Here is a 27,871-nt window from a genome sequence, read left to right on the forward strand (position 1 = left end):
AGCCTTAACTGGCCACTGTCGAACTGGACCTTAATCGGAGTTTGGTCGAAGCGGCCCTTAAGCGTCGTCTACAATGAGATTTTAAGGAGACTTAAGGCGTAAGACTTAAGAAATTGACCAATCACAGTCAAGTATTAAGAGAATACTCGACTGTGGTCAATTTCTTAAATCTTACGCCTTAAGTCTCCTTAAAATCTCATTATAGACGACGCATTCGGCCCAGTTTCACAACTTATTCTAACCGAAGTTTAGCTCGTTAAAGGAGGATTTACATTGCATCCAAAGCCCACTGTATCTAATCGGATGTCATACATCGGATGTCGTACATCGTTAAAGAAGGATTTACGTAATGTAAATCCTTCTTTAACGAGTTAAACTTCGGTTAAAGTAAATTGTGGAACTGGGCCTTGGGTCCAGTTCCACAACCCGAGTTAATCCGAGTTTAATACGTTAGGCTGCGATTTCATTACCTATCTGACGCTAGCGTCTAGTCGATCACGTGACCTCTTTTTGGACGCTAGCGTCAAAAGAAAAAAGCTGGATTTGTTCAGCTTCAAGCGTCAAGCAGTGCCTCAAAAATGTCTGTAGAAAACGTAAGTAATATTGTTATTATTTATTTATTTATTACTCATTACATTTTAATAATAACAATAAATTTGCATGAATATATTTATGATAATTTCACGACGTAATCAGTTAAGTATTTTTTTTTAAATGAATAGAAAATTCAAAATACATTTTTAATGAAATAAATATTTAATTGATCTATGAATTGATATATGAATTGATCTACTAACTTTTATGTAAATCATTAATATTAAATAGCAATATTTATAATAGTTTAATTTGAGTTATAATTCCAAAGACCTAACCTAATCATATAAATTACTTCCAAACATTATGTCCAAAAATTTCTTATTTTAACTATTAACATCAGAACATGTAATATTGTAATTTACTTGTAATAATAAAGTGTATAAAATAATATCTATTATATTTTAATATTCAATAGGAATTTGAAATGGTGCAAACATGTGGGCTTTGCGAAATGGTCATTCCCATTGAAAATATTAATACTCATCCTTGCTTAGAAGGATATTCTAAATATTATGTTGATAATTCAACATTATACTTTTATCCAATGACAGGTACATATAACAATCATAATGACAGTGCCTGAGGATTATGCAAATTATTTCTATATGACGCTTTGTTACAGATGACGGACAAAACATAATAAGAAAAAGTTTAATTGAGAATGATGAAATAGTAGTAATAGAGGCAAAAGAAAACAATAAAAAAAATTTATATAATAATTCTAATAAGGAAAATTTGTCAAGTAAGAAATATAAATTGTAATCACTTAAAAATAAGATGTAATATTAAATATATAATTTTATTTTATTTTTGCAGATAATCAACATTTAAAAAGGAAGCTCCCAATGACAACCAATATTCCAGAACCAAAAAGAAAATTCAAAACAGGTTTGTCATTCGACGAAGAAGAGCTGTTGATTCTGGAAGTACAAAAACGAGAAGCGTTATGGAATTTCCAATTAGATATTAGACAAAGAAATCCGAAAGAAAGAAATAAATTGTGGCAGGAAGTTTCTGACGCATTAAATGGTAAAAATAAAAAAGAGAGTCTTGTTTTTTAAAAAGCTTTATATATTTCTTCCAATGTTTTTTTAACATTTTATATCTAAGATGTCATTACATTTTTTTAGGTGTAATTAGTCCAGAAACAGCTAAAAATAAATTTAAATCTTTACATGATACTTATCGTAAAATTATTCAATCTGAACAAAAGGCAAGTGGATCTGCAACACCAAATACTACTCGCTTGTGGCAACATTATAATAATATGGAATTTTTGCGTGACTCTTGTTTGGTCAAAACGTAAGTTTTGCTTTCGTATTTATTAAAAGAGTGCATATGTAAAACAAATATTTAAAATTTTCTATTAATTTTGATATTATTAAAGAATATTCAAATTAAATTTGAATTATGAAATTTAAAAAATTTACATATGTGTACCTAATAAATTATATACATATTTAATTATTCATTGATACATTTTAGCACAGCATCAAATATTCCTAGAACAAGAGCATCGTTCAATGATTCGGATCAGTCATCAGAAGAAACTAGGAATGTTCGGTCAGGTATATAACATTTATATGAAAATTTATATTTGTCTTTTATATATGATTGAGATTGGAAAAAATATTTATAAATGTGATTTACCTATTGTAATCTATTGTATACACATACAATACATTATACGCACACGCACATATATATATATATATATATATATATATATATATATATATATAATTATTAATCTTTATTACTTTACAGCTAAAAAAACAGATAATCTCAAAGAAAACAGTGCTATTGAGAGAATTGCTAATGCTTTGTGCGATACTTCCAACGATGAAATTATTTTACCGCCTCCACCTCAGCCTGATGACATCGACTCTTTTTTAAATTTGTTGGGGTCTCGAATTCGTCGTTTATCCGAAGAGCAAAAACAGGAAGCATTTCAAAGACACTTACAGTTGTCATATGATATGCTAAAAGAAAATAGTATATAAAATCAAATTCTAACTGTTATTATGAAACTAAATTATCACAACTATTGTTTTGTTTGCTACATTTTATTGAATAAAGTAATATAATAATGTTCTTTATAATAATGTTCCTAATAATGTAAAATTTTTTATTAAAAAGTTACAAATAAAAGATTACAAATAAAAGATTCAATATAATTAACTTATACTTAATATTTATTTATATATTAATACCTATTTACGCAATTAATACTTATTTACACAATTAATACTTATTGACATTATTAATTATTTTATTTCTTTATTCTTAATATTTTAACAGTGCTCGAATTGCCAGGGAACTGCTCCTTCGCTATTAAAATAGTGACAAAATGTATCTCTTATCATCATGGCTTTACGTGAACCTAAATTAGAACCACATTGAGTTATATTTCGCAAAGCACCTTCATCAGTTATATCTGAGCTCAAAGTATCAGATATAAAACTGTATGAATTGTCTTGATCAATTAGATTGGATGGTATATATTCGTTATGATCAATATCTTTAATTCGCAGCCAATTGTGTAAACAGATAATGGCCTGAACAATTTTCATACATGTATCAACTGTAGTGTCAATGGGACGCCTTAATATCCGCCATTGGCTACATACAATTCCAAAAGAACTTTCGATCATTCTTCTTGCTCTACTCAGTCGATAGTTGTAGATTTTTCGTTCTTGACTTAAACCTCCTCTTCCAGGATACGGTCGAAGTAAATATTCTGATAAAGGAAAAGCTTCATCACCCACGATTACGAATGGTAGAGGTATTTCATCAGCTAATATAGCTTGTGGTTCTGGTAAATTCATTTCCTCATTATGAAATTTTTGTCCCATTAAAGAAGATCGAAAAATGCCACCATCACTACGTCGACCATATGCTCCAATGTCCACAAAAGTAAACATATAATTTGCATTACATATTGCCAGAAGTACTATGCTGTGAGAATTCTTGTAATTATAATATGAAGAACCTGCGTTATTAGGACACTGAAAAAAAGTATTACAAAAATTGTTATCAATTAAAAAATAATGTTAATAATGAGATTTAGGAAATAATCATTTTACTGATTTTACTTGTATTACTACATGCTTTCCATCAATAGCACCTATGCAATGAGGAAAGTTCCATTTTTCCTCAAATTCATCTGCTATGCGTAACCAATCTCCTTCACTCAAAGTAGATGGAAGGACTTCCTCGTGAATACAATTCCAAATGACATTACATGTATCGCTAATAATGTTAGAAACTGTTGTTACACCAATTAGATATTGATATGATATTGATTTCATAGAATCACCAGCAGCTAAATATCTGTAAAATGTAATATATTTAAAATGCAAGTAATAATAAACAGATTGTTAACATATTGAATGTCGAGCTTCAACAGAAAGATCTGTCTCAGTCATTAGCGATGGCACTCAATGTAATAATATAATAATATTATAATTAATAACAACATACCTTAATGTTAAACACAAACGTTCAGGAGCGGATATTGGCTCACGAAAGGGAGTTATCTGTTTACTCAAAGAAGGTCCTACTATTTGTAGCAATTCTTCTAACTGTGTAGCAGTCATTCTAAAATAATTTCTAAATGTGCTGTCTTCCAAAATAATATTAGGAAATATTGCATGGTAAAAACCATGCATTTTTCTATTTTTAAATAACGGTGCAACCCAATAACGTTTTTTGGTATATTGTCTTTTCTTCATTTTTTCCAACTCATGAATCACTGCTATACAAATCATTTGACGTTTTTTATTCTTCTCTCGCCTTTTTAAATTTATTATTTTTAAGCATTCTCTTTGCCATTCGTAGTATCGTTGATTACATAACATTTTTTAAATGAAATTAAGATCTGTTAACTTAGACACGTTATTACTTTTAAGAACAACTTGATGAAAGGTTATTCCGTTTTGACGCCAGACGTTAGCGTCAATCAGTTTTCATTGACGCTACAACGCTGCGGCGATATGACGCTAAAAGCCAGCGTCACAGCGTCAAGTGAAAACGCACCCTTAAACTGGATCCTGATTGGTCCATTCGCCACTTAAACTCGGGTTAACTGGATTGTGTGGAACTGGGTCTTAGGCCTAGTTCCACAATTTACTTTAATCGAAGTTTTAGGGTCTCCGCACAAGGTGTTCCGTATCGCATTACGTTACGTTAAGTATAGATCGTAAATTTAACTCCGTACGTAAAATTAAACTTCAGTCAACGCACAGAAGAAATCGTAACGTAAAGACATGTCTTTACTGAAGAGTACGTTGACTGAAGTTTAATTTTACGTACGGAGTTAAATTTACGTTCTATACTTAACGTAACGTAATGCGATACGGAACACCTTGTGCGGAGGCCCTAACTCGTTAAAGAAGGATTTACATTACGTTCAATGTCTGATGTATGACATCCGATTGGATACAGTGGGCTTTGGATGCAATGTAAATCCTCCTTTAACGAGCTAAACTTCGGTTAGAATAAGTTGTGGAACTGGGCCTAAGGGCCTCCGCACAAGGTGTTCCGTAAGGGCTCGAGCACAAAGATGTTGTAACTGTTTCCGACAAAGTTGTATGCGTAAGTCGGAGACGTTAGTCAAGGACGTACGCACGTACGTATAAGGATTTTACGTAAACGTAGGCCGTATTTTGTATTGCATGTTATGCGATACCTACGTTTACGTAAAATCCTTGTGCGTTGACTAACGTCTCCGACTTACGCATACGACTTTGTGGGAAACAGTTACGACATCTTTGTGCTCAGGCCCTTACGTTACGTTAAGTATTGATCGTAAACTTAACTCCGTACGTAAACTTAAACTTCAGTCAACGCACAGAAAAAATCGTAACGTAAAAACAGTAGAACTGATTAGAAATATCATTATATATAAGATAAGTATATGACATTTTGTATAAAACAAGGGACTTATAAATATTTCTTATATAAAAGATGATATTTCTAATCAGTTCTACTGTCTTTACGTTACGATTTTTTCTGTGCGTTGACTGAAGTTTAAGTTTACGTACGGAGTTAAGTTTACGATCAATACTTAACGTAACGTAATGTATTAAGGAACACCTTGTGCGAAGGCCCTTAATTATTTTACGCATGTGCGACGTATGGATAATGATTTTATAGCGTTTTCGATTTGTCGGGTTCAATCGCTCCAAGATAGTTTACTAGACGTTATTGACCAATCACAGCCATTCTTTTGAAGAATGTAACCATATATTGAATGTAACCATAACTATCCCGGAGCGATTGAACCTGACAAGTCGAAAACGCTATAAAATTTGAAAAACAATATTGTAAGAAAGAGGTGAGAGAAAGAAGAAAGAGAAAGAAAGGGAAGGAGAGAGAGGAGGGGAGAAAAAGAGAGTTTCTTACTTGAAATTTTGTATTTAATATAGTTTTATGTTTATCCCTTGGAGGGGCCAATACTCGACCGTGATTAGTCGATTTTCTTACGCTTACGTTTTACGTGCTTATGGAATTTTATGTGTGGTTAGGCCAAAAACAGTCGATAGGTGTCGTCATCGTCATTTATGAAATGATTTATTTGTTAATTTTCGATAAAAAAAATGCAATAATTATTAATTATAACGATGGAGCAATGCAAAGCAATTAAGGAGCAATTGTTTTATGTTGGATATAATTGCCGAAAACTATTAAAACATTTAGTTCCGATAAGTGACCGATAGGTGCCGTCGTCGTCATTTGTGAAATGATTTATTTGTTAATTTTCGATAAAATAATGCAATAATCGTTAAACTAACGATGGAGTAATAAGGAGCAATTAGGGAGCAATCGTTTTATACTGGATAAAATTGCCGAAAACCATTTGAAATATGTTTTTCAGAGAAAATGATAAATTTTACGTTTTTTATAAATATTAAAAAGAAACTATTAATTTTAAAAGGGAAGCAATTGTAGATTCGGACGGAGCAATTAAGGAGCAATCGTTTGAGCATTTATTAAAAAATATGAACTTCCAGCGCTAACTTATTTCCGGTAGCGTGGCCCCTCTCAGGCTTCTCTCTGACCACAGTTTACTGGAACTCTCAATTGAACCTAACCACCTTGGAAAAAACGGGCATAAATAGTGGCAATATAGGACCTCATTTTATGCGATTGATTGAAATACTTTCCTGATAGCACATGCGTGAAACATTCAGCCTAATATTGGAGCGCTGATGAATAGCCGGCACGTTATTTTGAAGGGATTTAATAGTAATTGTGACGAATAATATATTGTATCGTATATTAAAATATAAGATAGAAATATTTAAGATATATTAATTTTTTGATAGTAATAAATATAAATGTAATATGAGATATGTGAATATATAGATATAAATAGAAATAACTAGATATAAATAACTCATTTGTTAGGTTATATTATAGCTACAGCTCTATTTTATGTTTATTATTGCATTTATTTTTTACAGGTGTGATAAATATACAACAATTTGTTACAATGTCTCATTTATTGGATAAAGTGGTAGATGTTGATATCGACAATCATGGAAGATTTAAATATATTTTAATCAATGTGCAAGATGATACTAACAAAAATAGTAAACAAATTATTAGAGGATATGCAAGAGCACAGTGGCATGGTAAGTTTGCTACATACAATTATATATCTTGCTGTATTAATATATCAAAATAATCAAAATAATTTAACATTATTGGAAAATTATTTTAGCTAAAATAGAACCATTTCCCACACAGCACATGATATCATTCGAATATTCTATACTCATACTGTAAATATACGTTACAGATGTAATATACTGAGAATATTCCCATAACATCTCTTGTTGTATATTATTTTCATATATTCTCAGAATATACTTTGAATATCTCGTACTAGTATATTCTTTCTCGTATATTTTCAGAATACTCTATAATATTGCATGTGCTTCTTCATTTTGCCACTACGCGCGCCACCAAACTCGTACTTAATTTTTGATAAAATGGACATAAAGGACTGGTACTAACATGAGTTCCAAAGTTTCTTCTTTTTTCTTTTTAGTCAGTTTAATTTATAATAAACTGACTTAATTTAAAATTTTTCATTTGTTTAGTAGTTTAGTTGTTCTGAATTCCTTGTTGGGATTCAGAATATTAAACAGATTATTTGAAATTAAAATGAGAAATAGTGTGTGTGCGTTTACTGCATTTATTAAAAGTATTTCTATTACATATATGAATATACTATATGATATACTATATGAATATTTATATTATATGTATATATATATATATATATATATATATATATATACATATAATACATACAAGAGATATACCGTTAACATTCTATAGATATCTCTCCCAGCTAACCATTTGTTTGCGGATTGCTAGCAAGCGGAAAACAATTTTCTGCCGAACGAAGTTGTCAAATCCAGGGCCTACTGTGTCCTCGAGTGCGCCCCAATTGCAACCAAAAGTTGAAATCGTATTCTGACGTTAAATTGTGTGCAATACCACAGAACAGATGTGTCACTAACAGTGCGATAACAGATGAACGCAACAAACCGAGAGCAGATTTATCAACTATAGAAATAAATCTTCAAACTATTTTTGGCATGTCTGTGTGCTTTTTGTTGCAAAATGATTGTTTCAACAGATCTGCTGCACAGATCTGCTGCCACTTTCTACAAATCTGCTTGCTGTTCACTGCCACTTTGTTATGTAGTCTGTCTGAGAGATATTGATGAATATTTGCTGGAATTGTGTTCGCAGTATCTTCAATGGCAAAGTATGTTTCTCATCTGCAGCCTTTTGATAAACAGAATATGTTGCCTGCATTTGTATTCATAGAAATGGTTAGCTGGATCTAGTATATACCACAAAATATTCTCAGTATTTGCTATTAACCAAAATACGCGGACAATAGAGCATTCTATATACTTAGTATATCATAGTATGTATCTCGAATGTTCTGAGAATATATGCATTGTACTTTTGCGATATTCTTCGAACATTTTCAGTATCTACATGTGCTGTTAGGGTTTAGCTAAGATTCAGTTAATTGATGGTTAATTAAACAATATGTATTTTGTTAATATTATTTTAATAATATAGATAAAATTATTACATTTTTATCGTTTAGTGCAATGAAAGATTATAAGATTATATATACAGGGTGTATCTGAAATGATGCACTAAACTTTAGGAGCGTATTCTAGAGGCCAAAATAAGACTTTTTTTTCTATGAACATGGGTTCGCAAATGAATCCCCCTCCGAGCTAGAGGCCCCTAAAGTTTGAGGAAAAAATTGAAAATTGGCTGTATTTCAGAAAAATTATTATTTGACCTTGGTTTTGACGTTACCTATCACCCTCTCCTGAGAGATAAATAAATTTGCGTTGCGGGTGTCTGGTCAATTTCACACATTTTCGAATTTTAGCTCGGAGGGGGGTTTATTTGCGGACCCATGTTCATAAGAAAAAAAAGTCTTATTTTGACTTCTAGAATATGCTTCTAAAGTTTAGTGCATCATTTCAGATACACCCTGTATATATATATATATATATATATATATATATATATATATATTATACATAATATGCAGAATGGATAAGTTTAGAAACATCTTAATAATTTTAGAATGGATAAAGATAGATAGGTTAGGTTGAATTTGAGACTTTAAAAAATCATTAAAGCTGTCTTTTATCAAGGATAATACCTATTCCTAATTCTTTTGAAACACAAAAAATCTTAAATGGTAAGATCAAATGTCATGTGAAAGTATTTTTAAAAATAAGAGAAATTAAAAAGCTTCCTACAATCTTCCAACTAGAATTATGATCATGTGAATAAGAATTAGAATTGATTTCTTGCATTATTCAGAATCTACAGAAAACTTGATATCATCTTATGTATATGAGCGTGTGTGTGGGTATGAATATATATATTTATATCAATAAATGTTCAAATTATTGACCTTTTGTTTGACAGAGTGAGCTAGTTGATGATAAAAACTTATTACAGTTTGTCAAAATTTTAAAAGTAATTAATGCTACTTCAAAAGGGTAATTCAGTGTTGTATCTCACCGAAAGAATACACTTTCACATTTAAAATATACAGTCTTTTTGAGATTTGATTCTGTAAATAATCGATCTTTTAAATAATCCCAAGAAAAAATCTAGCTGCTTCATGTCAGATAACTAGATTAACTATTCAATTGCACCCCTCTTTTCAATTCATCTTTCAAGAAAAGTATCATTTAAAAAATATTGTACTTCCAATACAAAATGCAGAGAGACAGCATCCTGGGTAATTATTTAGCTTAGGGGAGCCACCCCGGATAACCTTGGCCTTGACATATGTTGTCAAGGTCACTGTCCTGAGTAACATTCAAAAGGTTTTAGCCGGCGCTCGTTTATTTAAAAGTTATTAACAGAAGAATTTCACAATTTTAATGCTTTTTATCTCTGAAAATATTGATTTGAGAATAAAAATTTTAAGCAAAAAATAAAGCCGCTGAAAAACTCTACAAAAAAGGTTATATCCTTTTTTTTCATAAACCTACTATTTTAGCTGTTATATAAAAAAATAATTATTTTAAATTATCACTTGGAGGATCACTTTAATCATTATTTAGTGGAATTTATTTTCAAAAAGACATTCGATGATGAAAACCGATTAGATGCTTTCTTTCGAATAATGGCTGCTATGTATCCTATCAATGAAAATATAAATGAATTATAAATTACAATGAATAAACACCCAGTTAGCCAAGTCTGCTCGAACAGATTTCGCCAAGTGCTTGCTAAAAATTGTTGTCAGCAAAAAGGCTACAATTTTGCTGCAAGAGTTGTTATTACCTGATTAAGCTGGCAGATTGGCGGCAAAAACCGAGTAAAGCTTGCTGACAAAATCCGACAACAAATTGGCGGCAAAAAGCAAGCAAGATCTGCGCGCACAAAATTTGACGTCAAGTTGGCGGCAAAACCCGAGCAAAATCTGTGCAGGAAATCTGATGACAAATTGTCAGCAAAAAGTAACCAAAGCTTGCTGCATGACTTGACGTAAAATTGGCAGCAAAAACCGAGCAAGATCTGCGCGCATAATTTGACGGCAGATTGGTGGCAGAAACCGAGCAGAACCTGCATAATCAGTATTTAGATGCCTTGATTCAATAGTTCTTTCGCTTTCCGCTACGCGATGCACGCTTTCTCGCAATCAAATTTCTGTTAGAAGTAGATATAAAGCCTGCTAGTGGCTATTAATAAAAGATCAAAAGTATATTCCCACACAGAAAATAATATCTATTAGATATCTATTAGATATTCTCAATGGACATTAGGGATATTCACGAATATATAGGAAACATTTATTAGACGTGCTTTAGATATCCAGATGTCCGCCATTCGAGATCTCATAAATATCCATAGGATATCTACATAAATATCCATTAGATATTCATACAATATTTAGTGGATATTTCTGTAGATATCCATTGCATGTATACTGGATATTCATCAGATTTCTGCGTAGATATTTATTCAATGTTCCATAAATATCTACAGGATATGTAAACCAATATCCTGTAAATATCTATACAATATTCAGTGGATATTTATTATATATAGATACATGTAGATACCATATATAGGGAATTTAAAAAAAAATTAACCGTCTGCGGTTAATTATATGGAGCTCTGGAGCTCCTCGCAAAAGCTAGAGGACATGCGGCTATAATAGTCTGCGCTCTTTGACCGATAAGCCGTGACTCGTGGGACCTGTGCTGCGGCCTTATATACTGTCTTAGATGGATCCCACTTTCGGGTTAGGCGTTTTCCTTTTCGCCACCTAGCGGCGAGGCATGAAGCTCGTGGAAGTATATAAATATCCATTGGATATCTTTGGTAGATTTTCAGTAGATATGGATATGTGGATTTTATATGGATGTCCAATGGATATCCTTGATAGATTTTCAGTGGACATGGATATGTAGACATTATATGGATGTCTAATGGATATCCTTGGTAGATGTTCAGTGGACATGGATATGTGGACAATATATGGATGTTCAATGGATATCTTTGGTAGATTTTCAGTAGATATGGATATGTGGATTTTATATGGATGTCCAGTGGATATCTTTGATAGATTTTCAGTAGATATGGATATAGGGATTTTATATGGATATTCAATGGATATCATCATTAGTTATTCAGGAGATATAAACATTTTAGACATCTATTAGATATCTATTGGTTATCCATAGTGGATATGGACATTAAATGGATATGTAGATATCCAGTAGATATCCATTAGATATTTTCTTCTGTGTGGGTTTCTATTGGTTTAATTTTTGATATCGCATACAAACCTAATATGAGAATATTAAACTGATTAGAATCAACAGGATAAATGGAAAATTATCCTATTTGAAGCATAAAGCAAGAGTTTAATTATCATATAAATTATGTCTCAATTTTATAAATTAAATTTAATTATTTTCACAATTTACTTTATTATTAATTTAATTAAGTTGAAAGAGAATTTGCTACGTGAGATATAACTACGATATAACATTACATTTCATAGTTATTTATGAAAAGAAAATTATAATTTACCAATAAAACTTATTCTGTAATATTAAATTTTATTGCACTTTGGTCAAAAGCAGATCATGCTCGGTTTCTACCGTCAATATGCTGTCAGATTGCGCGCGCGCAGATCTTGCTCGGTTTTTGCCGACAATTTGACGTCAACATGTCAGCAAGCTATGCTCGGGTTTTGTCACCAATTTGCTGTCAGGTTATGTCAGCAAGGTTTGCTAGCAAAACACGAGCTTAATGCGGACACAGATGGCTATGGATTTGGTGTGGAATTTTGATTAAATTTGCTGCCAATTTGCACGCAATTTGTTAACATTTTGCTTACTGGGTTTGCTGCCAATTTGCACGCAATTTGTTAACATTTTGCTTACTGGGCATTTATGCTACTTCCTAAAATTATTAATCTTTATTTTAAATACATTTAATACAATTAAAAAATATCACAATGTATGTGTACACACACACACACACACACACACGCGCGCGCGCGGGGGGGGGTGCAAGGGGGGGCCTTCGGCCCCCCTCCCGCAACCACCCCCCCGGTAGGGGACGCATTGCGAAGAGTTGAATCACAATGGGTGCATCCAGAAGCACAACCGCTCACTGAGCGGCTAAGTAGCACTCGAATGTGATTGGTGAATTCAAAGATAGAAACCAATCACATTCGATTGCTACTTAGCCGCTCAGTGAGCAGTTGTGCTTCTGGATGCACTCAATGGATATATGCTGTAAGTTAAGCGAGGTCCACCTTGCCTACCGGGGTGGTTGCGGGAGGGGGGCCGAAGGCCCCTCTTGCACCCCCCGCGCGCGTGTGTGTGTGTGTATGTATGTGTGTACACATACATTTATGATAATTTTTAATTGTATTAAATTGTATTAAATTCTATATAAATTTAAATTGTATTAAATGTATTTAAAATTATTATTTTTTTATATAACAGCTAAAATAGTAGGTTTATAGAAAAAATGCATATAACCTTTTTTGTAGAGTTTTTCAGCGGCTTTATTTTTTGCTTAAAATTTTTTTTCTCAAATCAATATTTTCGAAGATAAAAAGCATTAAAATTGTGAAATTCTTTTGTTAATAACTTTTAAATAAACAACGAGCGCCGGCTAAAACCTTTTGAATGTTACTCAGTGACCTTGACAACATATGTCAAGGTCAAGGTTATCCGAGATGGCTCCCCTAAGCTAAATAATTACCGCATCCTGGAACCAAACTGCAAATGTTAATCGAAAATGTTAATCCAGGATAATTGCCAATATTGCCTTGGAGCATAGTTTCATACTTTTCAGCTAAAGTTTTAGCAATAAAACATGATTATTATGTATCTTTCACAACTAACTATTAAGTTTCTGTGAATATTAGGCTTTAAATTCTCTTATCCAACGGATTACAAATTTTCTAATATTTACCCATACAGCACAGATAGATCCTGAGTATGTACTCAGTATATCGCAAACGTAGATTGTGTATATCCCACTAATATTCGATATACATACTATGTTATTTTGAGAATGTACGGAGGATGTTCCTATGTTTGCCTTAGAAACCTACTCAGTATATACTCAGAATATTTCTTGGTATATTATGAGTATATTTTTAGAATATTTTAAGCATATTTTTACATTAATAAATTATATATGAATATAGAAGACAGTTGGACTATATGTAGAATAAAAAATAGATTCTTCGTGATGTAAAAAATAAATAAAAATGTGAAATTATTTACTTTATAAACAAAACTTCAGACAAAAATGTTATTTCTAATAGATGAATATAAAACGTTTGAAAAACACCTATTAGTGTTTATTAAATGATTCTTATTGAAATATTGATCTCGAAAATCTATGTACAATTATGTAAGTACACTCGGTAATAGGAAATACCTTAATAAATGCAGTAAATGGATTACTTCTCATTTTAATTTCAAATAATCTGTTTAATATTCTGAATTCCAACAAGGAATCCAGATTATTAGACAAATTACTTTAAATTAAGTCAGTTTATTATAAATTAAACTGACTAAAAAGAATAAAAGAAGAAACTTTGGAACTTATGTTTTAGTACCAGTCCTTTATGTCCATTTCATGAAAAATTGAGTACGAGTTTGGTAGCGCGCATAGCGACAAAAAGAAGAAACACATGCAATATTATAGAGTATCCTGAAAATATACGAGAAATAATATACTAATAAGAAATATTTAAAGTATATTTTGAGAATATATGGGAAATAATATACAACAAGAGATGTTATGGAAATGTTCTCTGAGTATGTTACATCTGTAACGTATGTTCCACAGTATAAGTGTAGAATATTCGAATGATATCATGTGTTGTATGGGTACAGTTACGCCTGTTCACTGTTATCTAACATAAATGTGGCCTTATCTGAAAAAACAATCTTGTAAATTTGAGATGATCATCAATTTTCTGCATCATAATGACACGACATTTAACTCGATAATGGTCAAGATTATCTATGTCACTACTTCCTGATACAATTAATTTTAAATAGGTGAAATTTGATCTGATCATACATATATACCCAGCAAACACCAAGTAACAGTTATACAGGGTGATCCAGAACAAACGTTTGTCTTTAAAAAAATAAATTGTCGAGTCTATTCTAAGACGATTTTCCCTTTACCAAAATTGTCTACGAGGCTTAGTTTTTAAATTATTAAATAAAATAGTTTGCGAATTACGGAACGAGTACAAGAAGTAGACAGGGACGGCGCAACTCACCGTCCGATACAGGCGATCATGTGGGGCGCTCGACGCGATCAGCTGATTTGCTGCACACGATGAGTGTAACAATCAGTGTGTGTGTGTGTGTGTGTGTATGGTGTATTTATGCACGCGTATCCACACATGCACCGTACTCTCTCTCTTTCTCTCTCTCTTTCTCTCTCTCCCTCTTTCTCTCTCACTCACTCACTCACTCACTTATTCTTACCTTAATAATGAGATTCTTCATACTGCTGATAAATAGCAGTGCCCAGTGTGTTGCACGATAATAATCGTCGTCGACGAGACGTCGTTTCTTCAACACGCAGTCTGACACATCGTCAAATAAGCGAAGTTTTTTCTTTCATCACTTTCGACACTTACAAATTTACTCGCGCACTTAATCACTCACGATTGATAAAAGGAGGAATTTACCAACGGTTACGGTACGAATTTAATAAACGGTTAACGCATTTAATTATTAATTACACACTCGATTAAAGAAACGCGTTAACAGAACGCGATACTCGATGCAAAGCGCGCGACGCGACGACCGACAACAAGCAGGTCAGATTAGTACTAGCGCCTCTAGCGCTGCCAAACATAAACGTGTAGCATTACGCGCTAGTACTAACCTGACCTGCTTGTCGTCGGTCGTCGCGTCGCGCGCTTTGCATCGAGTATCGCATTCTGTTAACGCGTTTCTTTAATCGAGTGTGTAATTAATAATTAAATGCGTTAACCGTTTATTAAATTCGTACCGTAACCGTTGGTAAATTCCTCCTTTTATCAATCGTGAGTGATTAAGTGCGCGAGTAAATTTGTAAGTGTCGAAAGTGATGAAAGAAAAAACTTCGCTTATTTGACGATGTGTCAGACTGCGTGTTGAAGAAACGACGTCTCGTCGACGACGATTATTATCGTGCAACACACTGGGCACTGCTATTTATCAGCAGTATGAAGAATCTCATTATTAAGGTAAGAATAAGTGAGTGAGTGAGTGAGTGAGAGAGAAAGAGGGAGAGAGAGAGAGAGAGAGAAAGAGAGAGAGTACGGTGCATGTGTGGATACGCGTGCATAAATACACCACACACACACACACACACACACACACACACACACACACACACACACACACACACACACACACACACACACACACACACACACACACACACACTGATTGTTACACTCATCGTGTGCAGCAATCAGCTGATCGCGTCGAGCGCCCCACATGATCGCCTGTATCGGACGGTGAGTTGCGCCGTCCCTGTCTACCTCTTGTACTCGTTCCGTAATTCGCAAACTATTTTATTTAATAATTTAAAAACTAAGCCTCGTAAACAATTTTGGTAAAGGGAAAATCGTCTTAGAATAGACTCGACAATTTATTTTTTTAAAGACAAACGTTTGTTCTGGATCACCCTGTATAATTGTTAGTTATAATTTCCTACTCAACAATATAATTGTTATCTAACACATAACAGTTATATAACATGTAACAGTTATATTGTTGAGTAGGAAATTATAACTAACAGTTATATAACTGTTACTTAGTGTTTGCTGGGTATATATATATTTATATATATATATATATATCCCAGCAAACACAGAATATTGCAGCAATATTGCGGCAATATTACAACATTGCAGCAATGTTGCGGCAATATTACAATATTGCAGCAATGTTGCTGCAATATTCTGTGTTTGCTGGGTATATATATATATATATATATATATATATATATATATAGATTAATGTTATATAATGAGCAATATAGCATTAATATTTATAAATTTATTATTTACAGATTTGAAGATATAATTTGCATTTTCCCTAACAGCACATGTGGATACTGAGAATGTTCGAAGAATATCGCAAAAGTACAATGCATATATTCTCAGAACATTCGAGATACATACTATGATATACTAAGTATATACTAAGAATGCTCTAATGTCCGCCTATTTTGGTTAATAGCAAATACTGAGAATATCTTGTAGTATATACTAAAGATATCTATACAATGTTAACGGTATACTTCTTGTATGTATTATATGTATATATATTCGTATAGTATATCATATAGTACATTCATATATGTAATAGAAATACTTTTAATAAATGCAGTAAACGCACACACACTATTTCTCATTTTAATTTCAAATAATCTGTTTAATATTCTGAATCTCAACAAGGAATCCAAAACAACTAAACTACTAAACAAATGAAAAATTTTAAATTAAGTCAGTTTATTATAAATTAAACTGACTAAAAAAAAAGAAGAAACTTTGGAATTCATCATGTTAGTACCAGTCCTTTATGTCCATTTCACCAAAAATTAAGTACGAGTTTGGTGGCGCGCGTAGCGACAAAATGAAGAAACACATGCAATATTATAGAGTATCCTGAAAATATACGAGAAAGAATATACTAATACGAGATATTCAAATTATATTCTGAGAATATATGAAAAATAATATACAACAAGAGATATTATGGGAATATTCTCAGTATATTACATCTGTAACGTATATTTACAGTATGAGTATAGAATATTCGAATGATATCATGTGCTGTGTGGGTTGATATATTTTTATTGTAAATGAAAACATAATACACAGTAATAATATTTTTATATATGATTATCATCTTATTTTGAAAATTTTATTATTGTGATGGATTTTTATTACAATAATTTCTTATTTTTCATAAGATTGTGAACAGTAATCAATACAATTTTTTTCTTGAAATAAAAAAATATAATTAGGGGAAATGTTCCATCATCACTGAATGGATTAATGATAAAATTGGTATATTTAATGATAAAATTGGTATATTTAAAATTTACATAAAATTTATAAGAAATTATGTATATATTTTTTCTATAATTTTCATATTAATTATAGATGTGTATGTATAAATCAAAATCTTGATTTTCAATTATGTTTAAATTAAATTTAATTAGTTAATAACTATCCCAAACTAATTGAATATATTATTAAATGAAAATATTAAGAGAAATGAAAATCTTAATCAATTAACTTAATTGACGATTAATCTATCAAATAATACGTGCATTTTGTTAATACTATTTTGATTACTATAGTTAATTTTATTTAATACAAATTTTATTTAAATATAAGAGTTACTTATATTTAAGAGAAACTTAAGAGTTTTATTTAAATTCTCAAAACTATTTATTTAATTGCTAAAACATTTGATGTTTATTAAGAATTAAATTAAAATACTTTTTCTTATTACAATTCTTTCTTAATATTTCTGATCTCTTATTGTAATATTAAATTTTAATATTTGAATATGAAAATGTGAACTATTTTGTACTATACTATATTCAAATAAATTTATTTTGCAAATTTTTAAATACATGTATGCTATATATACAGGCTGAATCAAAAGTATGTGTTAAAAATTTGTAAGCGTGTTTCTGGAAAAAGAAGAACAAATGTTCATATGAACATATGGTCGCAAATGCTTTGTTATCGAAATAGTGGACATAAATTAGCAGTATCAAATAATGATTTATTTGATCGTTTACAGTTTTGTTGTTCTTTACAAGAGATGCTTTACGTGTCCTCTATCATTTTCAATACATGCCTGAGCACGACGTCTACATGACTGGCGCACTTGTTCGAAAACACCAGGATTTCGACGGACTATCTCGCAAGCATTATGGACACGTGTCCATAGGTCATCTTCATTATTAACTTAAACATTATGAACTGTTTGATAAACGACGTTTTTCAAATAACCCCACAGATAAAAATCTAGTGGAGTTAGGTCCAGTGATCTCGGTGGCCATGACACTGGGCCATCACGTTCAATCCATCGCTCAGGATAATGTCGATTGAGATTATTTCTGACGCTTCGTGAAAAATGTGATGAAAAATTAACAATGAAAATGATCTATGGACACATAGAGCATTTCTTGTAAAGAACAACAAAATTGTAAACGTTCGAATAAATCATTATTTGATACTGCTACTTTATGTCCATTATTTCGATAACGAAGCATTTGCGACTATATGTTCATATGAACATTTGTTCTTCTTTTTTATCCAGGAACACGCTCACAAATTTTTAACATATACTTTTGACTCACCCTGTATATATACACTCAGTTCCAAAAAAAGCGGTACACTTGAAATTTGGAAAAAAATCACCAAATTTCAAATGATGATAACTTTGTAAATAATAAAGATAGAAAAGTCTATAAAAAATGAAAATAAAGCTTAAAATCTCTACTTTAAAACTAGGTTCTTTGAAATGTTGCGAGATAACATTTTTAAAAATGACGGATGACGAAACATGCAAAATTGAAAAATAATTGTTTGAGTTTGCCATGACACGTGGTGAGAATCAAATGTCGCAGGTCAATGGGGTCAAAAGCATATGATAGTACAGAGATTCCTCTTTAAAATGCTTTTTTGTTCATCTCAATACAATGATTTTTCACCGAGTTATACGCATTTGAAGAAAAAAGCGGCTTTTTACTCCAAATGCGTATAACTCGGCGAAAAATCATCGTATCGAGATGAACAAAAAAGCATTTTAAAGAGAAATCTCTGTACTATCATATGCTTTTGACCCCATTGACCTGCGACATTTGATTCTCGCCATGTGTCATGGCAAACACAAACAATTATTTTTCAATTTTGCATGATCTCGTTTTGTCATCCGTCGTTTTTAAAAAATTGTCGCACACAGTTGCGATATAAAATTTCAAAAAGTAGATCCGGACCTTTAAAATGCTTTTTTAAAAATCTTGCTAGCTGTATTAGATGCTGAAACATTCAATTTTGAATTTTTAATAACGCTGAATTGGAAGAATAAGAACCTTGTGGTTCGTCAACTCCACAGTATTTTAAGACTCCAAACCCTCCTTGTGGTGTGTGTGTATGTGTGTGTGTTTGTATACCACAAGGATAAGGACCCCGTAGTTCGTCAACTCCACAGTATTTTAAGACTCCAAACCCTCCTTGTGGTGTGTGTGTGTGTGTGTGTGTGTTAATAGTGGGTATGACCTCCTCGTGCGCGTATTACCTCATTCATGCGATGGAGTAAAAAGCCGCTTTTTTCTTCAAATGCGTATAACTCGGTGAAAAATCATTGTATTGAGATGAACAAAAAAGCATTTTAAAGAGGAATCTCTGTACTATCATATGCTTTTGACCCCATTGAACTGCGACATTTGATTCTCACCACGTGTCATGGCAAACTCAAACAATTATTTTTCAATTTTGCATGTTTCGTCATCCGTCATTTTTAAAAATGTTATCTCGCAACATTTCGGAGAACCTAGTTTTAAAGTAGAGATTTCAAGCTTTATTTTCATTTTTTATAGACCTTTCTATCTTTATTATTTACAAAGTTATCGTCATTTGAAATTTGGTGATTTTTTCCAAATTTCAAGTGTACCGGTTTTTTTTGGAACTGAGTGTATACAGGGTGTCCCATTTAAGTTGATAATGCGAAATATCTCAAAAACGAAGCGTTGAAGAAAGAAATGTTTTAAACAAAAGTTAATTGATTTTAAGGGGGCCATAAGATGGTGTCATTAATTTGACCTTGAATAGTTACTTGAAGGTCACGTGAAGGTCAATTCGAAGAAAAAATATGTAATTTGCAATTATTTTTTTTTTTAAATAACTATGTATTTTCTTTGCACCAATTGATTCCTCTCATTATTTTGTACATAAAAGTATTAAGGTAAGATAATCGAAAAATGAATATTTTACTAGATATTATATGGTTTATGTAAAATTAAGAAATTATTTCAAGCCTCATAACTCGAAAAGTACTCAATGAAGAAATACTTTATTATAGTGTTTTGGAAAGCTCTCGAGATAAGCTACAAGAATAAGTAATAAAAAATAGGGAGTTCTATTTAAAAAATTGAAGGTGACCTTCACGTGACCTTCAAACGACTTTTTAAGGTCAAACCAATGACACCATCTTATGGCCCCCTTAAAGTCAATTAACTTTTGTTTAAAACATTTCTTTCTTCAACGCTTCGTTTTTGAAATATTTCGCATTATCAACTTAAATGGGATACCCTGTATACAGGGTGACCCATTTTAACTTAGGCAGCCAAATAACTCGAAAAATAAGCAAGATAGAGAAAAATGTTTTAGACAAAAGTTGTATGGTTTCGAGGGGGCCATAAGATGGTATCATTGGTTTGACCTTGAAGAGTCATTTGAAGGTCACGTGAAGGTCACTTCAATTTTTTTAAATGGAACATCCTATATATTTTTGTATATTCTTGTAGCTCATCTCGAGAGCTTTCCAAAACACTATAATTAAGTACATTTTCGTTAAGTACTTTTTGAGTTATGAGGCTTGAAATAATTTCTTAATTTTACATAAACCGTAAAATATTTTGTAAAATATTCATTTTTCGATTACCTTACCTTAATAGTTTTATGTACAAAATAATGAGAGGAATCAATTGGTGTAAAGAAAACACATAGTTGTTTCGAAGAAAAAATATGTAATTTGCAATTAACAATTCCATATTTTTTCTTAAAAACAACTATGTGTTTTCTTTACACCAATTGATTCCTCTCATTATTTTGTACATAAAAGTATTAAGGTAAGATAATCGAAAAATGAATATTTTACAAGATATTTTACGGTTTATGTAAAATTAAGAAATTATTTCAAGCATCATAACTCAAAAAGTACTTAACGGAAAGGTACTTAATTATAGTGTTTTGGAAAGCTCTCGACATAAGCTACAAGAATGTACAAAAATATATAGGGTATTCCATTTAAAAAAATTGAAGTGACCTTCACGTGACCTTCAAATGACTCTTCAAGGTCAAACCAATGATACCATCTTATGGCCCCCTCGAAACCATACAACTTTTGTCTAAAACATTTTTCTCTATCTTGCTTATTTTTCGAGTTATTTGGCTGCCTAAGTTAAAATGGGTCACCCTGTATACACGGTGAGTCATTTTAATCTATAATCCCAATTATCTCGTTGGCAAAGCATGACAGAGAAAAAATTTTCCCACAAAAGTTGTTTGTTTCTTTGGGGGCCATAAGATGGCACTATTGGTTTGACCTTGAAGAGTCATTTGAAGGTCACGTGAAGGTCACCTTCAATTTCTTAAATGGAACCTACATTTTCTCATTACATATTCTTGTAGCTTATATCGAGAGCTTTCCAAAACATTATAATTAAGTTAGTTTTCATTAAGTACTTTCCGAGTTATGAGGCTTGAAATCATTTCTTAATTTTACATAAACCATAAAATATCTAGTAAGATATTCATTTTTCGATTATCTTACCTTAATTCTTTTATGTACAAAATAATGAGAGGAATCGATTGGTGTAAAGAAAACACATAGTTGTTTTTGAGAAAAAATATGTAATTTGCAATTAACAATTACATATTTTTTCTCAAAAACAACTATGTGTTTTCTTTACACCAATCGATTCCTCTCATTATTTTGTACATAAAAGAATTAAGGTAAGATAATCGAAAAATGAATATCTTACTAGATATTTTATGGTTTATGCAAAATTAAGAAATGACTTCAAGCCTCATAACTCGGAAAGTACTTAATGAAAATTAACTTAATTATACTGTTTTGGAAAGCTCTCGAGATAAGCTACAAGAATATGTAATGAGAAAATGTAGGTTCCATTTAAGAAATTGAAGGTGACCTTCACGTGACCTTCAAATGACTCTTCAAGGTCAAACCAATGGTGCCATCTTATGGCCCCCAAAGAAACAAACAACTTTTGTGGGAAAATTTTTTCTCTGTCATGCTTTGCCAACGAGATAATTGGGATTATAGATTAAAATGACTCACCGTGTATATATATATATATATATATATATATATATATATATATATATATATATTTTTAATTTATAATCCAGATTATAGATAATTATTTATCCAAAAGTAAAAAGAATTACCGGTACATTTTATAGTCTAAAAGAATAATTATATGTAAAAAATTAATTTATTTTGAAATATAGTAGAAGAAAAAATTCATATAATTTTTATTGATTTTACAATTGATGAAACAATATGGTTGCAATACGAACAGAAATCTCTTAAACAAAGTCAAATTATAAAAGGACATACTATTAAAAATTTCTATCTAGTAATAATTGGACATACATATGTATAATCTATATATTTATTATTATAATATAAAATGTATATTTCGTCTTCTTTTTTTGGAAAAATGTAATTGATATTTTTAATTTAGTATAATATTTTCTTTTTCTGGAAAAATATAATTGATTTTTTTAATTTGGTATAATATTTTATATATAGATATTTTTTTTCTAAATAAGATCATACATATAATTTTTTTTCATATATAAGAGTGAACACATATGTTTTACTCATTCCTTATTTTTGAAATTAATGAACGTAAAATTTTATTATAAAATTAAAATGGCAGTAGGAAGTCTTTCATATCCCGGGAAAAAAAGTTTATAGATAATTATATACAATTAGATAAATTTAAATATAATTATATATAATTATATATATTAAGATCTATTTATACTATCATTTATATATTATTTTATATTGTTTTGTCAAGATATTTGTAACCCCGTATCGAATTATGCAAAATTATACTAGAACTCTTGCTCGAGTAGTATACTCGATTTAATTTTACATAATTCGACATGAAATTGCAAATATTTTAATAAAATTACATATAAATAATAATGTAAATAGGTTTTATAATTTATTATTACATATAATTTAATATAATTATATAAATTTATATATAATTGCACCAATTTGATATAGTTACATATATACATATATTTATACAATTGTATACAATTGAGCCGATAAAGATTTCTAATTTAATTCTATTTAAAAATATATAATTTTATCTAATCATATATACATATATATGATCACTAGTTCGTTCGTTTACTGCTACGTCACGCATCTCTCTCGTATTTAATTACGAGAATTATATAAAGCTTGCAAAGGGTGACTAAAAATATTTTGCTTCAATTTAATTTCTGATACAAGTTCTTCAGTGGAGGAACTTCAGATTTCAGGTATTAAATTGATTTTATAAGTCAGACAAATAAATGTCCGGTGAATAAATGAAAATGATCAGTTCATCATATATTTAAGATGTAAAATTCAATATATGTATATAAAAATACAATTTTTAATTTTATGTGAAATAGATAGATAAGTTATATTATTATTTAATTATGTTGAGATAAGTATTTTATATATCGTAAAGGATGCATAATGCAATCTAATTATATATAATTAAAAACAATTTTATGTATATATATATATATATATATATATATATATATATATATGATTATATATATGATTAGATCAGGCCAAAATCCATACAAAATTATATTATATATAATTAGACATAAACTTTTTTTTCCCGGGATATTAGATGTAGGAAGATGTAGACACAAAAAGTTTAAAGCAATTTACTTTTAGGCGGCTTTACGTAATTAGCAATAATTAGTACCTTAGTAGATTATGTGAGAATATGTTACATATATATTACATTAATATTATCCAGTGACGTATATATAAATATATAGGAATATATCTCTTGGCAAGATTTTTTCTTCTCTCAATAAAAATTTTGCAGAGTTTCTATTTCTCATTATATAGACATTTTCAATAAAATTTATCTTCTACTTTTTATTTTCTAAATTTCTTAAATTAATATCTAAATATGATTCTAATAATTTGCAATTTCACACATTTAATCACACAGTAATAATATTTATATAAGTGTCTTTTTATCGAGAGCAATCAAATTTTATTATAATGCGCCACAATACATGGTGCATAACTTTTCATGCGTTCAATTCAACAATTCACAAATTATGATCATCTAACTATAATTGCGCTCTGTTAAATTTTCTTCATGAAAAATATAATAAATTATTTACTGTTTTTCAAGAGTAATCTGAAATCTAACTTCTGAATCCGCATTTTTATTTTCAAAATATGTGAAATCCACATTATTTTTACAGCCATCAATTTGTGAGAATCTACAAGATCTTCTATTCGTTTTCCTATTTGTGCAATTTTTACAAGATATATTTTTCTCCAAAATAATAAGAGAAATTACAATGATGATATAAATAGATATCATCATTTAAATGATATTTTAAGATTTTGACTCATTTCTTTACTAAGAAGCTCTTCTGAAACAGCACCAAGCTCTTTGAATAGTAACGCTGAGTCTGCATGTCTTATGATTCGAATTCTTCGTATCGCTACTTTTCTTGACAGACGACCGCGACATCGTGTCGCCTCGTTGCGCCCTTTCTCAGATACTGTCACTTTCTTCACAATGTTCTATCAAGTCCACGTCAGTCACTCTCGATTCCTTCTCCTGCTCTTTAATAACTTCTAATTTATTTTCCTTATTCTTGTGATTATTGCTATCCTGTTTGTTTCCTGTTTGTTTCCTCTCCGTAACCTCATTTATGTTCTTTTCAAATTGTTTCGGTGGTTCTCGGATAGGAGATGGGAATCCTACGAGGTCTGGATCTGTATTACTGTGCATGAGAACGAACGGAAGTTTCAAAGAAACTTCACCGCCCATTGCCGAGATCAACAATTTAACCTTAAAATAAATATTAAGTTAGGATCTTTTATGAAATTTTATTTTCATACTATTTGACTCATATAATATAATGTGACAGATTATTATAAATATGAATTAAATAAATGTGAATTCGAGAGAATTAATTGATTAAAAAAAATAAAGAATGATATGACTTTAATGAGAAAAGTACAATTTAAATTCTCTGGGGCTAATAAGAGATCAATATGATAATATTGCATATTTTATAAAAAATTAATTTCTATCGAAACTAATTGTATATAAGATAATTTTTTGAGATGATGTGATACTAAATAGTTAAAATAACCTTATTTTTAATAAACCTCTTTCATAAAGAAATAGATTTAAAAAAGTTCTGAAGTGTATAAGACCAGGTTGCACCAACATTATTTTGGAGATTTAAATAAGATTTAAATATCTATCTATCTCTTTATCTTTCTTTCTAAATAAATATAATATTTAAGTTTCGCTTAAATAATATTAGTGCAATCGGATCTAAAAACAATCGCCCGGTAAGTGACAGATTTAAGTTCGATTCCCGATCTAGCCATTACGATATATTTTTCTAGCCTATATTTCTTTAGGATGGGAATTTATTAAAGTTGAATCTCTCAATGAGAAATCACTTTAATTACTATCACGTAAAAAAAATTTTGTGCCCTATGCTCAACCATTCATTTTTTAAGTTTCAAGAAAAATTAATTTTCTATGAAACTTATGCATTATCATTGTGGTTAACTCTTATTGGCCATAATATAAATTGTGATTTATTTTTATTACATATGTTATTGCACATATTATATATGTAATTTATTATATATGCTCTTTTGCAATAATTCAATTTTTTGGGCTGTTAGCCTTAAAATAAATGCGCTTAACGATTTTGATTATTTCTTATCTTTTCATATATTTAAAAAGTTACCTTTACATAATAAGATACGTAAATGGCAAAGACATTCCTATCATCGGCTCCATTCCCAGGACAAAGAACAGTTGATGCCAAAGTTGTTCCAGTTTTCATGTAGCTGTCTTCTAAGGCGATCCAATTTTTGGTTGAACCTTTAATAGGTCTGAGAGTGTAAGATTTTTTCAAAGTACTACCTGGACCGACGGGACAGCCTTCTTGCGAAGACACAAGGGCCACAACATTCTTGAATTTGCCATTGCTGAACATACAAACATCCACATGTTGAACAACAAATACCTGAAAGGAAACATTTTGTTGTATAAATATGTACAAGAAAGTTGCCGATATATACAAGGAATATATTCTTCGCTTAAAAAGAAAAAAAGAATATATTTTTATTAATTAAAATATATTATTCAAAATGATTTGTGAAGAGAGAGAGAGAGAGAGCGAGAGAGAGCGAGAGAGAGAGAGAGAGCGAGAGCGAGAGCGAGAGCGAGAGCGAGAGCGAGAGCGAGAGCGAGAGCGAGAGCGAGAGCGAGAGCGAGAGCGAGAGCGAGAGCGAGAGCGAGAGCGAGAGCGAGAGCGAGAGCGAGAGCGAGAGCGAGAGCGAGAGCGAGAGCGAGAGCGAGAGCGAGAGCGAGAGCGAGAGCGAGAGCGAGAGCGAGAGCGAGAGCGAGAGCGAGAGAGAGAGAGAGAGAGAGAGAGAGAGAGAGAGAGAGAGAGAGAGAGAGAGAGAGAGAGAGAGAGAGAGAGAGAGAGAGAGAGAGAGAGAGAGAGAGAGAGCTGACTTATAAGGTTTCAAATTCGATTCTAGATTTTATTTTATTTTATGTTTTAGAAAATTGTGGATGGTTATAATTATGGAAAGAGTCTACGTAATACAATACAAAGATGTTTATTAAAGATTGAATACTAAGATATTAAAAATAAATAACAAAAGTTTCGACAAAATTTATCAAGAATCAAGAAACAAGCAAAAGAAAAATTACAAAATAGTATCTATAAAAATTTGAGAATGAAAAAAATAAAGAAAAGAAAAATAAAATGTTACATAGAAGACGGAAATCCATTATTGAATGAAAAAAGACTCAACAAGACTGATTATTTAAAATTATAACATGATAGTATCTTATTAGTATCTTATATCAAACGGAAATTTATTTAAAGAAAAAGAAGAGATTTTAAATGATGGAATTTTAATAATTAAATTGATTAAGTTCTTAATAAGTAACTTGTGTCCACTATATACATGGTCCACAAATCGCGATTGAAATTTTAATGACATATTCCTAGGACAACAATTTTAATATGAAAATGTCAAGGCTACAATAGTTTTTGAGTTATAAGCGATTAAAGTTTACCAACGATATCGCATAGAACTCGCGCGTTCAA

General features: G+C 30.8%; 3 protein-coding genes across 6 annotated transcripts in view; 2 read left to right on the plus strand and 1 right to left on the minus strand.

The window, feature by feature from the left end:
- Positions 1 to 299: 299 nt before the first annotated feature.
- LOC145975738 (uncharacterized) lies at positions 300 to 2,778 on the plus strand. Its single transcript, XM_083106417.1, has 7 exons — positions 300 to 593; positions 1,013 to 1,148; positions 1,220 to 1,339; positions 1,414 to 1,626; positions 1,728 to 1,899; positions 2,083 to 2,165; positions 2,365 to 2,778. Exons 1-7 carry the CDS (start codon positions 579 to 581, stop codon positions 2,598 to 2,600), a joined length of 975 nt encoding a protein of 324 aa, XP_082962543.1. The 5' UTR covers positions 300 to 578; the 3' UTR covers positions 2,601 to 2,778.
- A 3,570-nt stretch (positions 2,779 to 6,348) lies between these two features.
- Positions 6,349 to 27,871, plus strand: part of LOC145975959 (sex-regulated protein janus-A) — a 113,318-nt gene continuing 91,795 nt past the window's right edge. The window contains exons 1-2 of one of the 2 annotated variants that reach the window (XM_083106723.1): positions 6,349 to 6,846; positions 7,065 to 7,235. In XM_083106723.1, coding sequence (XP_082962849.1) covers positions 6,810 to 6,846; positions 7,065 to 7,235 — 208 coding nt within the window. In that variant the 5' untranslated portion in view covers positions 6,349 to 6,809. The remainder of the gene's footprint in view (positions 6,847 to 7,064; positions 7,236 to 27,871) is intronic. The other variant, XM_083106726.1, reaches the window with a different exon arrangement.
- LOC145975939 (phosrestin-2) overlaps positions 24,315 to 27,871 on the minus strand; it is a 72,264-nt gene continuing 68,707 nt past the window's right edge. For all 3 annotated transcript variants that reach the window (XM_083106716.1, XM_083106711.1, XM_083106708.1), the window contains exons 10-11: positions 26,492 to 26,773; positions 24,315 to 25,569 (exon numbers count right to left, since the gene is read on the minus strand). In XM_083106716.1, the coding sequence (XP_082962842.1) occupies positions 25,270 to 25,569; positions 26,492 to 26,773 (582 nt within the window). In that variant the 3' untranslated portion in view covers positions 24,315 to 25,269. The remainder of the gene's footprint in view (positions 25,570 to 26,491; positions 26,774 to 27,871) is intronic.

This window comes from Camponotus vicinus, unplaced genomic scaffold (assembly GCF_025532165.1).
Source record: "Camponotus vicinus isolate PSW18456_S1 unplaced genomic scaffold, iyCamVici1.0 SCAF_1, whole genome shotgun sequence".
NCBI lineage: Eukaryota > Metazoa > Arthropoda > Insecta > Hymenoptera > Formicidae > Camponotus > Camponotus vicinus.